The sequence below is a fragment of the Myodes glareolus genome, chromosome 26 (genome assembly GCF_982192425.1).
Source record: "Myodes glareolus chromosome 26, mMyoGla1.1, whole genome shotgun sequence".
Classification (NCBI taxonomy): domain Eukaryota; kingdom Metazoa; phylum Chordata; class Mammalia; order Rodentia; family Cricetidae; genus Myodes; species Myodes glareolus.
In genome coordinates, this window is record NC_142051.1 from 30,253,753 (window position 1) to 30,269,087 (window position 15,335).

General features: G+C 41.2%; 1 protein-coding gene across 4 annotated transcripts in view; it reads right to left on the reverse strand.

The window, feature by feature from the left end:
- Kitlg (KIT ligand) overlaps positions 1-15,335 on the reverse strand; it is an 82,218-nt gene that overhangs the window by 9,043 nt on the left and 57,840 nt on the right. For 2 of the 4 annotated variants that reach the window (XM_087902160.1, XM_087902159.1), the window contains exons 4-6: positions 10,818-10,988; positions 7,987-8,143; positions 7,193-7,279 (exon numbers count right to left, since the gene is read on the reverse strand). In XM_087902160.1, the coding sequence (XP_087758286.1) occupies positions 7,193-7,279; positions 7,987-8,143; positions 10,818-10,988 (415 nt within the window). The remainder of the gene's footprint in view (positions 1-7,192; positions 7,280-7,986; positions 8,144-10,817; positions 10,989-15,335) is intronic. The other 2 variants (XM_087902162.1, XM_087902161.1) reach the window with 1 other exon arrangement.

The following is a 15,335-nucleotide window of genomic DNA, read 5'->3' on the forward strand; positions in this document are numbered from 1 at the left end:
GTAGGCTGTGGTTGTTCCCAAAGGCTTCCGTACTGACGTGCACAACCCTTTACAGTTTTCCAAAAGCAGGCTTTTCTGTTGAATTGTCTTTTTGCAAGCAGTATAAATCCATATACGCTCCAGCATTTTAAAAAAGGAAACCCAACAGACAGCAGACAGAAAGAGGCTTGAAGTGGTTAAGGTTCATGCATCTGTGGAATAAGGGCTTGGTATTTTCCCAAGCAGGAAAGATTTCTACCATCAAGCAAATTTTTCCTCTCTAATCAATTGTGAAATATTATATAGCCTTCTGGGTCTTAGCATTCTGATCACACACACCCCCACCCCCGCCGACTTTTAAGAGCTTTGCAAAGTGGACAATCAGATCCTGCATGCAGTCATTGAGGTTTAGTCTGCTTTAGACAGGAAGTCACTCAATGCATGCTGCATATACAGCACTTTAAGCAGCCTTAAAACTATGGCTCCTTGCTCATTCACATCCTCAGTGCACCCAGGAGAATGGGACTTTCTCCTTTCTACATTGGGAAGTTCTGAATGAAGACTGGCTGACGCCACCAGTGTCACCCCAGTCGAAATAACACCTCGAGGACAAAAACAAATAACACTGAGAGCTGATACCTCTCCTTCAGAAGCTGAATGAGTCGCACAATAACCTCTTCCTCCCAAAGTGAAACTGACTTTGATGTTCCTATGGGACTCCTCATGGAGAACAGTGCAGTTATTTGGAAACATTGGCACATGTGCTAGCTTGGAATTTCCTTTCAATGATCAGAAATCTCCAACAATTACAGGACTCAAGCTAAAATAAGATCAAGGTAAAGTGACTGCTTTTAGCTAACCTTACAACAGGAATTTGGTCACGAGGTCAGCTTAGAATTACTTATTTAACAGCTAACGTCCCTCCAAGAGATGATTGTAAAAGAACAGAGATCCGTTGTGCATGTAAACCCATGCTGATGAGGGGAAAACTCATAGGTTTAATCTGAAAGGTAAGAAGTCAATCTTATCCACTACATCAAGAACAAGGATCCGCTATTCCTCTTGCACACATCAACAAGAAGGAGGGAATTTCCTAATTCTCTGACTCCTGTACTTCCAACATCATGTTTACTTGTGAGCTCATGCACACACATGTGTGAGAGGGGATGCAAAGGGTGGGCGTTTAGCATAAAACACAGGGATTGTGCGGGGAGTTGTGGGAAGGGGTACCATCCACTTAGATGATATTAAAACCACCTCAAGACAGAGTTAACAGTGCTCTGGCCGCGACATCAGACAGACTTGGGACAGACATGTTCTAGGCATCCTAGATTAGGGACCAGTAAGCATTTACCTCTCCAAACAAAGCAGCCCCTGTGTTACAGACAGATTGAGTATAATGGAAGCAGCGATATACATCATAAACAACTTTACTGCTTCAAGAATCTCAGTATCACTGCCTATAGTTAAATAATCTGGCTATCTGTGTTTGTAGCCCCTTTGAAGGATGGCCAGCTATGGTTGCCACTGTCTACTGGGACCGTGTACCCTCGGACTATTTGTAGACACAGGCTGTACAGTCTAAAATGCGGCAGCATTTCTTCCATAGAAAAGGAAGGGAGAGGGATCAAGCAAATAAAGAAAAAGAAGACATGGAAGCTATTTCTTCTGCAGAGGTCAGTGTTGCTCACACTAACACACACCAGGGAAGACTTCAGCACCGTCACCGTGGCTCTCCACCAGAACTGGATGCCTCAGGGCCCGCAGGAAAGGTAGCCGACCCAAAGCCCATGCACCTCACAGAACACTGCTTTAGTCTGTACAAGAGATTGCCTGCTGAGACCTTGTGGGAGAGAGAGTCCTTCAAGACAGAATCTGAGTCATCCTTCATCCCTGGGTCCCAACTGCATGGACTGCCCCTCATTATTACTAAAACCTGCCCGTGGTTGAAACAGCTTACAGACTGATTCATTTGGTACCTATCCTAGCAACCAACATCTGGAAAACACCTGGAACACAGACATCTGTGTTAATCTTGCCTGGCTTCTATTTAGGGAGTTGGCCTGCTTAGGAACTCCCAGACAATGTCTCTCGCGCCATTTCAGGAACAGGCAAATGATTCAGATCCCAGACTCAGCAGAGTCACTGCCCCACAGTCCTATTGTCCCACAGGGTCTAGCTGTTCCCATATGAGTGACTAACTCTCACTAGACATTAAGTATGGCTCCATGCACGTGCACACTGAGTCATTGAAATTCACAGAAGTCCCGGTGAAGGAGGGATTAGCACACACCAGCCTGAAGATTTAGAAAGTGCAAGCCACTTGCCCAAGGTCACCCAAGCAAGTTGCCCAAGGTCACCCAGCAGGCTCTCACAGGTCCACGTGCCCCGATTCGCAGCAGATCTCGAGGAGATGTGCAGCTGATCACAAAGCAAGGCTTTCTTTCTGCACTATTTCAACACTGCTTGGAAGACTCTCAGACAAGGGCTCTGGAAGCACTCTGGCTTTGCATAAAGAATGCTACTATTTACTCTGTGACTAGAATCCCATTCATATAGACAGTAGTAGGCCCAAGTGTGACTTCTCCTTGCCCATTCATATCTTTCATAAGCCCTGGTCCTCTGATTGACACAGCTTAGAACTCCTCCTCCTCCTCTTCCTTCTTCCTCTTCTCTTTTGGTTTTTCAAGACAGGGTCTCACTACATAGCCCTGGTTGTCCTGGAACTCACCCTGTAGACCAGGCCAGCCTTGAAAGAGATCCACCCGTCTCTGCCTCGTGAGTGCTAGGACTAAAGGTGTGTGCCACCACAGCTTGGCTGCTTACAACCCTTCGTCTTTTCTTTTCTTTTATTGGTGTTTTCCCTGTATGTTTGCCTGTGTAAGGGTGTTGGGTCCTGGAGTTAACAGTTGTGAGCTGCCGTGAGTGTGCTGGGAATTGAACCTGGGTCCTGTGGAAGGACAGTCAGTGCTGTTCTTTGAGCCGTCTCTCCAGCCCCTGCTTATAATGCTTACCTCTACAAACTATGATGCTTTTTTTCAAGTTTTCCTGACCACTCTTCCCCAAACAGACTAATTTCCTTGATGCTACAGGCAAAAACATCTTACAGTTCTATGGTGATTCATATTATAAACTATACGTAGGTGTTTCGCTCATATCTCTTCGAATGTGAGCACCGCAAAAGACTGGTACCTAACATATGAGCGACATTATAGCTAGCCAAGCTGTGGAATATAAGACCTATGTTTTACAAAAGAAAAAATGGGGTGAAATAAATGGTAATGGGGAAGGAAAAGAAAGATAGACCAGGATGACCACCTTACAAAAAAGAGACAGAGAGAGAGAGAGACTTAAATAACTTTTGGATTTGCATTCAGGTTTTCTCTTTTTGTTTGTTTGATTGGTTTTTGTTGTGGTGGTGGTGGTTGTGGTTGATGTTGTTTTTGAAGTTACAAAGTAGGAAATTCTTTCCTTCAAATCAGGAGTGACAGCCTTCTCAAACTACATAATTATAAGCCTGGACACATTCTATGAAACAACTATTCTTACTAATTAGGCCACAAACAGTACAAGGAGTGACTGCCAACAGAAATACGCAAAGAAAGACCCATTACTGATTTTGGCTTCTCTGGGCTAGGAAGATGCAACTCCACTAAGGCTCCATGCTCTCTTGGGAGATGGGAGTTCAGGGTTGCTGACTTGGGTGGGATTGAACCCTTGTACTTGATGGAAATGAGCTGTGCAGACAAGGAGCATCACGAATCTTTTGCTGAGTCTCTTTAAGGTATCAGACAAATAACAACCTGTACGAGGGCAAGGAGACACATAACAAAGGCTGGCCGGAACACAGCAAACACACTGATACTCCACAGCAATACAAGGAAGTCTACGGCCCAGATTGTTCAGTATCCAAAGTACTCTAGAGACATTGCAGAAAACCCAAACCTTAAGAATGAGGTTGTTACCCTTTCCTTGTCCTTGACAAAGTTTTCAAACAAGCCTGGAAAGGAAGATGAAGCTTCTCTATCAGTGAATGAACCACTAACCGAACAAAACGCAAGTCTCTAAAAGAATGCTACAAGACCCAGACGCTGTCTAACAATATAACAGTCATGATATGTGGCATATGTTAAAAATTTACTGACATTTAGAGAATAGCTGGCCACAATCAGGAAGACAATAAAAGCTACAGAGATTAAAGATTGAATGCTAAGATGACATACAAGTTCGACTTAGGTGGTGAGAATGTTAGACAAAAAAAAAAAAAAAAAAAAAAGAAAGAAAGAAAAAGAAAGGAAGAAGATATAAAATCTGACTCTACTGCATGTAGTGGCTTTGGGGGAGCCTAGTCTGTTTGGATGCACACCTTCCTAGACCTGGATGGAGTGGGAGGGCCTTGGATTTCCCACAGGGCAGGACACCCTGACTTCTCTAAGGACTGAAGAGGGAAGGGGAGGGGGAAGGGGGAATGGGAGAGAAATGGGAGGAGGTGGAAATTTGTAATAAATAAATAAATAAATTTAAAAAATAGACAAAAATTTTGAAAGCTGCTTAAGAAGACCTTCCGTAGACTTGTATGTATCTAGCAACAAGAAAAGGAATGTTCAACTGTATTAAAATTATGACTGTTGCCTCCCTACATTAAAAAAAAGGGAAAAAAAAAGGAAAATCTCAGCATCAAAACATAAGAAGTAACCAGATGGAAATTCTAGAACATAAAAAGAAACCAGAGATGAAAGCAAACTCTGGATGTAAGATTCAGTCCAGAGGAGGCTGAAGAAAACCTTAGTAAACTGGAAACCAAAGAGGTGAAAATTATACACTGAGATGGACAATGACAAAGAGGTTTCATAAAATTAATGCAGGCAACCCCAGCACTTGGGAGGTGGAAACAGTGGGTGAGCAAGTGAGTGAGTTCAAGGCTAGCCGGGACTATGTGAGATTTTTTTTTTTAAGAGACGCAAAAAGGAAAGAAAAAAAATAAAAACAATGCAAAGAAGCCTTGTGACACCTAACACGATACCAAACTGACAGAGTGATGTGTGACTGGCTGTCTCAGTAGGAGAGGAACAAGAGAATCAGGAGGAAATATCTGCACAGCTATAAGCAGACTCTCCCTAGCTTTGGGATTGGAAGTAAACTTAGAAATTCAAGAAACCAGACAAGCATCAAGAAAAAGGAATACAAAGAAAACCACCTGCCATTGACATCTTTCACATTACTTAAAAAAAAATGGGAAATATGTCCAATATAAAGTACATGGAGAAAAGCAACTCAAATGGTTGATTTTGCCTCTCAGATACCTTATTTGCAGAAAGAAAACGTAATGGTATTACCTATCAAGGACTAAAGGAAAAACTTACTAACCCAGAATTTGCTATCTACTAAGAAGTACCTCTTCCTGCAACAAATACTACACACGTTTCTCAAGCAAAAGAAAAGATTTGTTGTGCATAGATCTCTGTTGCAGAAAAGGCTAAAGGGGTTCTATTTCCTGAGAAGAATTAATGTGCGGTAGAAACTTGGATTGGGGAAGAAATGTGAGGTATGAAAATAGCATAAAAAGCGACACACTTTTTTATTGAAAGGATCCAGAGTTGCTTAGAACAACAGTTTGAAAACTCTGAATATAGGCATTTATGACTTAAGGGTATGACATTTTATAAACACAATAGATCGGGTCAGGAAAGGTCCATGTTTTTTTCCTGAAGTACACCAATAATAACTCTAAAAAAATATTCTAAGTTAAGATGTATATTTTAGCTCCCCAAATCACTATAAATAACACAAAAAGGTACTGGAGATCAGATAGAAATAAAATGGACCCCTCAGAACAAAGGAACTAGAATGAAAAAGGAGGGAACAAAAACTGGAGCAAGAAAGCAAGGGGAAAATTTATCTACAACAATGACATTACATATAAAGAGTTAGAATAGCAGAGGCAGCTGGGTGTGGGACCCATACTGGAATCCCAGCCCTTCAGAGACGGAGACAGGCAGATAGCGAGTCTGATGGCATATTAAGAATTTATTTCCAAAAGACCAACGCATGTATGCATACTTTTGAAAAACCAGAGAAGCATGCTATACAAAAACATATGGGAATCAACAACACCAGTGCATACAAAGGAACTTTTACCTACTAAGGCAAAGAAATTAGTTTAAAATCAACTATGTAATTTTCCAACTTTAGAATCTGGGACAGGTTAAGTAAGTTACAAGCAAAGTAAGGAGGATGGAAACAGTAAATATCAATATCAATGAGACAGGAACTGAGGGTCTAAGATGTTAAAAGTGATTTCTTTGAACAGACGAATAGAAGAGCCCTAAGATGACACCCGCAGGAGAAACTTGTCAGATCCGATGTGGTAAGCATGCAGTTCAGAATTTAGGTTCCGGAAGACTGTCCAGCAAACATCGGACACTGTAGACTGCCAGCCCGTGAACTCGGGCACCATCCTTCCAGCGGATGTATTAAGAGTCTATACTGCGAAATGTATAGATGTTTCCAAGTTTTGATGGAAACAAATTCTAAAACGTGAACGTCAGAGATTTTTCTTTTAAAATGAAATAAGTTACTATAAATCTGTAAAGGAATGAGGCCAAAGTATACACAGTATATTCAAGAGCCTTTGTAATTCTCGTTGCACAGATTTGAAAAGAAGACAGAGTCTTCCAGGAACCTGGGTTCTTGGGTGGAGAGGTCAGAAATTTTAGGGAAACAACTACATTCTCCTCCAGCATACATTCTTGGGCAAAATGACACTGTGGCAAATTTCCCAAACATGTGGTAGTAAACAGAGACACACAACTGAAAATATCCGTGGACGTGAAGAGAGAGACTTAGCACAAATACTGTAAATGTCAAAACTCCATTCTGGCCAGGGACATTCTCCACAAAGTTTATTTTAAGCCAACAATGATTTTATTAAAAAAAAAAGCTTCATCATATTTCTACAATTAATTTCATGCCTTATTTAAAATAATCTTAGCCGAAAGTTTATTGGCCTAATTCCTTCATCATTACCTTAAAACTCCAGGGAAATTCAAGTCTATAAATCAGATATTTAATTGTCAGGAAGACCATACAAGGAATAACAGTAACAGAACAGTATTATTAGCAATAGTGTATAAAATGTCTTTAAAGTCCATGCAATACTCCTAGAGAGGCTACTTGGAGCCCTGCATGCATTAAGTCAGATGCGTGTACTTACTATTACTGCTACTGCTGCTGTCATTCCTAAGGGAGCTGGCTGCAACAGGGGGTAACATAAATGGTTTTGTGACACTGACTCTGGAATCTAAATAGAAAGCAATAACGTGTCAGTGTTACCATGGTGATTGAGATGAATCACAGAGTCCCCAAAAGGTGAAGTGCGGTACCAGAGCATGTGCTGGGCCTGCTCCCCAAATCTAGATCATCCAGTTCCTACTTATTCATACTTAGTCCTGTTACTCAGTTTTATCAAGAAATCCACTATAGCCATCTTGCAGAACAATGATTTATGGCATGCATACACATGTTCAGAAATGTGAATAATGAAAGGCCGTTGGTAATTCGTCATGTTTTGAAAGAAAGCAATGACATTAGTTCTATCATAGGGACCCAGCTCAGGGATTAGAATGAGCTGGTGAGGATTGAAATTCAAGTCTTAAGGAAAAGATCTGAGAAGTGGAGAGTAGGGACACTGGGAATGAAGAATAACATAATTCTACTCTACTCACAAATATCAGGTAAGAGAAAAAGGTGAGCCACCACCGTGCATCGTTAACTCACACAATTCTTCCATTTAAAAATAGTGAGTATTGTTTTTGTCTCAGAAATTGACATATCTCTAAGAATTAATAGATGATAATCATTAGTGGTCATCGATACCTGTTTTTTTTTTTAATTGGAAAACACACATGGTCTTACTATCGTAATACATCCAGCTGATTCAGAAGTAGAGTCTTACAGAAGTCCCAGCTGTCTGCATACATTTAAAACAGAAATGCTTAAATGTCTTACCTTTCTCGGGACCTAATGTTGACGAAAGCACACAATCACTAGTGTCAGATGCCACCATAAAGTCCTTGAAAGCATCAATGGATCTATTGAAAATACTAAAGAATTCTTCAGGAGTGAAGAGCCTGGGTTCCGGCCTCCTCGGTGATTCTTTTACATTCTAGACCAAGAAATAAATAAATGAAATAAATAAGATTCTATTTTCCAAAGAACTCAAAGTCTTCACTGATGTCAAGATCATGGACTACTGACTGTGCCCTCAAAGATGAACTCTTTGAATTCTACAAGCCAACAGTTTCAAATAGCTGTTCTAATAGACACAACTCAAGTTGGCTAGCGGATAATGATGACGTCAGATCAGTCCTAGACTCAGCTCATAACCAAAGAAACTCAAGGAGGCAGAAATACAAAAGGACAATAAAATGATCCCCAGAATTAAGAATTTTAAAATGTGTTTATTAAAGTATGGATGTTAGCTTTTATTTATTTATTTTTCTTTCGTTTTTTGAGACAGAGTTTCTCTGTGTAACAGCCATAGCTGTTCTGGAACAGATTTGTAGAGCAGGTCGGCCTTGAACTCAGAGATCTGCCTGCCTCTGCCTCCCAAGTGCTGAGATCAAAGGTGTGCACCACCACACCCAGTGAGTGTTAGCTTTTAAAAGACTCCTCCATAAAACACGTTCCAAGAATTTCCATCTGGACATTCCAAACATAGAAAGGATTTGAACTGAAGGGAGCTCTTTTAATTTTTTTTTTACTTCTTAATTATTTGTACATATGTGTTGAGGAGGTTGGTGGCATGTGCAGGTATGAGCACAGATGGCCACGGAATCCAGAAGACGGTATCACATTTCCTGGAGCTGGAATTACAGATGGTTGTGAGTTACTTGGCATGGGTTCTAGAAACCAAATAAACATGGAAAGCTTACTGCTTTTGCCTGAATAGTAAACGCTCTTTACTGCTGAGCCATCTCCACAGTCCCACAGAAAATTCTTATACGTCGATCAAGAAATTCTACTCACAGGGAAATACCCTACTGAAACTCTCACGCACACGTATCATAAGACAGAGAAAAACAATAGCAGCAGTGTTTGTCACCCTGTGTCAATCAATGGATGTATGGCTTTCTAAACAGTGGTATTCTCAGTAATTATGGAATACTCTATCAATAGCAAAAAATCAACTGTTACATGTATGAAAGTTACTACTTCAACATAAACAATACGGGATGAAACACATCATAAGAATAGAAAGAGTATGGTTGCCTTATATAAAGCTTACAGAGTCAAATCATAGCTCTCCATTAGGAACACATAAACAATTAATATTATATAGTATCAATAGCACACATCTATAATTTCTGGGGTCCCAGTAAAAACGTCATGGCTAGAAAATGCACATTTTTTGTTATTTGTGATGCTTTATCCAACACTGCCATTTATTAAACACAAGTCATCGTTAAACCCTCAATATACACACTATTTCCCTTGTAATAAAACTGTGAGGTACCCGTTCCTACTTGCTATGAATGAAATGACATTCTAACTGCAACAGTAATAGGAAGTATGTAGAGAAGGCAATGTTAAGACTGTGAATTTCAAGCTTTGGTCTAAGTTCAGAAATTAGAAAGTGAAGCAACAAAAATAGTAAGCTGTCATGAAGAGATTATTAGTGACAAGAACACCAAGCAGAGACAGCATTAAGTAGGATTTGAGTCTTAGGAGCTAGAGTTTTGATGAGAACAGGGAGAGAACATTCAGGGCCTTAAGAGAAAAGTGTTTAAACTTCTAGATGCCCAACAGGCCAAACTGGCTAGTTGAGCCCTCCATCCAGTTCAATCTCGTTCTCAACCTCCCTACAGCTGTTACTCATTAATACCATTCCTCACGTTGTGGTACGCCCCAGCAATAAAATGATTTTCATGGCTTCTTCATAACTGCAATTTTGCTACCATTATGAATGGTTATGTGAATATCTGATATGTATGATATCTGATATGCAACCCCTATAAAAAGGGGATGCTCCCCAAGGGTTGCAACCCACAAATTGAGAACCACTGAATTAGATCCTCCAAAACCTAGTCTATTACAGAGATAGTACTACAAATAATACCAAGATGTATCCACCTTTATTTTGCTGCATGTGGCCCTAAAGTAATCATCAGAGATAATACTCTATGTTGATACTTGTGAGAGGGATTGTGCCCCTGGCCCCATTTTAGGAATAAAGAAAGTAAAGTACCAAAAAGTTAAGACAGGCAAGGCTGATCAGTGACAGACTTAGAACTTGAACTCCTTACTGTTAATTCCTTAAGTCCTGGGGTCCATTACTATCCCACAGGATTAGAAGCCAGACTTAGGTCATGTCCAGACCCTGAAGATGAACCAACGATTCTACAATGACATGAGGAACCGAAATGTATTGATGTTGTCAGTGTGTGCTAATTACATCACAGATAACAGCACAAGTAGTCTGAGCTCTCCAAGGGCAACATTGGGTTTAAATACATTTGAAACTTACTGGGAAGGTGATATGAGGTATGATATTTCATTCCACTGAGGTATGAAATGAAAATAAAAGCAAAAGCAAAATTGTTTTTAGCATTACAGTGCGAAGATACTGTATTTTCACCTTAGGTGGCAATATTTAGGCCCGAATATTCATTTCAGCATAGCAGTAGAACTACAGATTATGGACTCTGACTATTGTTAAAATAAAAGTTTATATTTAAAATAGCACAAAATCAGGAGGCTCCCATCCCACTAATACCATTGGATAGGAAAGGTCTTCAGAGCTGTATAAGAAAAATGAATTCTAATGACTATCACGTTACCTTAGGTGCATTTTCTTCCATACATTCCACAAGGTCATCCACTATCTTCGTAAGCTTGTCTATGATGGAGTAGTTGCTCAAGCCTTCAGAAATATTTGAAAACTTGTCCAGAAGGTCAGTCAAGCTGAGTGACAACTGTATTACCATATCTCGTAACCAACAGTGACTGGGCTGGAAGACATTCAAAGAGAAGACCAAACATCCATGAATAAAGGGCAAGAGAGCCAGAGGGCTCTTCACATCTATCAGTCACCGAGTTAGTCACTGACTGCAGGACAAAGGACTTCCTTAGAACACAGCAGGTCAACTCTTGTCTTGCTCCAGCCAGATTTCAAAAATAAAAAAAAACAGAATGCATGAGATCAGAAGAAATGGTCAAAGACTTTTCCTTCTATGGGAGAAAATGAAGCCAGTAAGAGCCAACCCTTAACCCACACAAAGTTCATCTATGAATGGACTTAAATTCTACAGATTATTTATGGTCTACTCACTGTGACCCCCAAAGAGCATTAGATACAGATTGGTGTTGTGGGAATTACCAACAGATACTGGGGAGGGGAGTCTTAGCTCTGTAGGAACTCCAAGGCTAAAATAAATTAACCTAAAGGTCTTGATAGGTTTCAAGGCTTCTGAACAGATAGATTACACGGGCGGGCACGTGGTTTGAGGGCTGAATGGAAGCACTTCAGCCTAGTTGGCAGTACCAGCTGTGTTGCGTGTGGGAGGGCGCGCAAGGTGAAAGTGTTTTCCTTGTTCAAAACTATCATTCCACAGTTTGCTCAAAAACTATCTAAAACTTCAAGGTTGTGATAGCGGAACACGGCGCCCTGCTAGCAGGTCCAGTTCAGGGAGCCGGTTCTGCCCAGCTGTTAGATAGCAACGAGAAGCCGCAATCAGGTTCAGCTGCACTCTGGTCTAGAATTAATGTCTTGTTATCTCTGGTGCCTCTACTGCAGCGTATTCTGGGGCGTGTGGGGTTGCTCAGAAACTATGTACTTAAAGGATAGATGAATGGATGGGGGAAAAAAGAAAATAATTAGAGGCCGGAGAACTGACTCTAGCTAAGAGCATGAGTTGCTTTGGCAGAGGACTCGGGTTTACTTCTCAGCACCCTCGGGACAGCTCCTGCACATCTCTGGCTCCAATTCCAGGGGACCCCAATGACCCCTTCTAGCCTCCAAGGGTATCTGACAAACACACAGTGCGCATATGTGTAAGCGAGCACTCACTAGAAAGACTGCGAATCCTCCAAGTTTCTACTTGGATTACCAACAAGTTGGTTTCAAAGCTGTCAGTCTTTCATGATCCACTCTGTGAGTGTGTCTCCTATCAAGCCGATAGGCAGGCTCTGGAGCAGACACACTACAAGATCATTTATACAGTAAAACGGCCATCACCAACCTGTGCAATTAGCTGCAGCTATATAAATTTCCTTTTTATTCCACGCTGTCGATATTCTTGCCTATCCTCTTGGATCTTCTGGCCCAGTTAAATCCCTTTGTTTTGAATCAAGGCACCTTTTTTATCCTGAGGTTGTTTCTTCAAAAAAAGTGTTCCTTCTCTCTTCTCTCTTTCCTTGCCCCCCAAGACCACCTGGCTAAAGTGGAAGGCTATGCTCATTTATTTCTTATTTTTAACCTGGAGAAATTTGGGAAGACTTAAGATGCCCTCTGTTCAGCTCTACTTATGACAATTCACCTCCTCCTTTCTATTTAGTTAAGACTTTCTCTCATGTTCCCAGACCTAAATCAAGTCTGAGTAACAGGATTTCCCAAGGTCTATCTTTTCAAACACACGGACAACTTGTCTTCATAATAACAATTTCTTTGATGTAAAATCACTCATCAGCCAGGTGGTAGTGGTGATCCTTTAATCCCAGCACTTGGAGGGCAGAGGCAGATGGATCTCCGTGAGTTCAAGGCCAGCCTGGTCTACAGAGCAAGTTACAAGACAGCCAGGGCTTTTACAGAGAGAAAAACCCTGTCTCGAATAACAAAAAAACAAAAAAAGTCATTCATTCCTTTCTTTCCTTTTTATCCCCATTCCCTACCCTGCTACACAGACAGGACTTTGCTGTGAAAGTTCAGATGAATCACCACCTTGTGATCCTTCTGCCTCAGTCTCCCAAGTACAGGGATTCGAGAAACACACCACCATACACCAGGCTTGCTAGATACATCTTTAGGTATCCTGCTAAAAACTCACTCATTTCTAAGCCCTTGCTATATTTTATTCAGCAGTCCTCATTGTTTGTACCAGGGTCCTCTTGCAAAGACTGCATCTTTAACTCAGCCCTATGCATTCACTAATCTGTTCACGCAGCTATAGCGGCTTTGTAAGACTCTTGGAACTATTGGAGAGACAACCAAAGCAAACAAATCCATATTCACTGTCAGCCCCTTTTCACCTTCCTGCTGGGAAGGCAGGGGTGGGGGAGCTGACCGGGGGGGGGGGGGGGAGGGGGGAGGGGGGGAAGGACAAAATGTGGAGGAACGGGATGAGGGGCAGAAGGGGGCGCGATGGATGACCAGTTTTGACGAGAACATCAGGCTGTTTCTTTTCCTTCTTCTTTTTTCTGTTTAATTAAATATAGTCAACGATTTGCAAGGAGAACAAAACACAGTGCACTAAGCATTTCATTTGTGAGGCCAGAGGAAGTCTGTTGTTCAATTCTTCCAAGATTATGGTTATGAAATAGCTGATTAAGTGTTGTCAGACTCACAAACAGAATCCTTTCTCCTTTGCCTGAAAATGGCACTAATGCACCTTCTTATCTTTCCGGGGCCATTTCAGACTTTAATGCTTAAAAGTAAATATTAACTCACAGCCATTATCAGAAGACAGACTGTTCTCGCTGGCTCAAAGAATGTGAAGGGTTAGGAACCTTAACAGTAAGGCAAGATGTTATAGAAAATGCACGGCCTTCACATAGCTGAAGAAGACATCCTTTGACTTGACTGGGTTTGCTTTTTGTCTTTTTTTTCCCTAATCCATACACATATCTATCAAAAGAAGAAATGAAAACTGCTTTCAATAGGAAAACTGGCCTGCGTTTTTCCTTGCCTCCATACTGCGTGTAATCTTACCTTCCTTCCTGTTACCTTCCGATTTCCACTCTCTAAGTATTTCATTTGAGAGATGATAGGTTAATTAGAGTGGGTCTTTCCGAGGCTCCTGGAGCATCATATGTTACTCCTACATATTTGTACCCACATTAATCGAAAATGTTAATTGACTGTGTGACCTTAAACCACCATCTTTGGACCATGAGCGGATCACTGCCACTACTGATGTAGCGATGCATTTTCCTAGAAATTTGAGTGGACCGTGAGCACCAAATAACATGATTTCACCACACGACTAAATGAAAGATACAAAGAAAGGCAAACATAATTGTCAGTATTCTAAACACGAGTGGGAACTGAATGCTTGGCGGTGGCAATGATGAAAACACCCACGCATCCCTAAAATCAGGCAAATGTTGAAAAGAAGATGCGTGGGTTCTGTAAGCTGTGTGATGGAACCGCTCTGCAGCACCAGTCAGTCAATGTGAGCCATCCGTGATGAAAATGTGGTAGAAATACCTTAGGGCTTGCTAAGTCTGAATATTTTGTCCCCTCAGAATCTGACACGTTATTCTCCATCAGTTGGAGAAACACAGTCTCTTTGTGCCCAACATAAGATTCAAGGGTTTCAGCTGGGCAGTGGTGGTGTACACCTTTAATCCCAGCACTTGGGAGGCAGAGGCAGGTGCATCTCTGTGAGTTTGAGGCCAGCCTGATCCACAAGAGCTAGTTACAGAGTAACCCTGTCTTGAAAAAACCTTAAGAAAAAAAAAAAGGATTTCACAGTAAACAAAGTATACTTGGTATACTTGGTAGCTATGTACTTTCTTAGTGAGCTGAAATTTGGTATAGTACTATCAATCAGATACTGAGGGAGAAAAGCCCTAGCTAATAAACTTTGAATAATATTCACAAGGAGTACACACCCAGCTTCTAATTCTTGACCACAGCAATATGATTTCATAGGTATACAAATCTAACGTTTCCTTAAAATAGCATGCTATAAAAGATTATGTCTTTCCATGGTTAGCAGAGTCGTCCCCAAACCTTAACTCCTTTCAGATGATCTGGGTTTGGGGATGACTCTGTGAGTCTTCCCCTGAACAATTCGTCTGGATCTTCAGTGCTTATCCATTAAGTTTGCGTTTTCTCTTTAGAATTAAAGAGATGGACAATATTCAGTCTGACCAAGATGGTATTCAAACAAGCAGTATAAACCCATGCTGTTTCTAGGGACAGGACTATAAATGGCTCCTGAGCCAGACCCAAAACAGCAAAGGGAGGACATATCACGGAGAGATAGCAGAGCCCCATAGGTCATGAACTCAGTTCTTGGGTACAGTCACTTCCTAGGCAAGTCAGTTTATTTAGGGCCTCACTCCCTCCCTCTGTGAAAGAAAGGGATCTGTTTAATTTGTCCTGGCAACTACTGGTGTGGGACAATGATCTATAT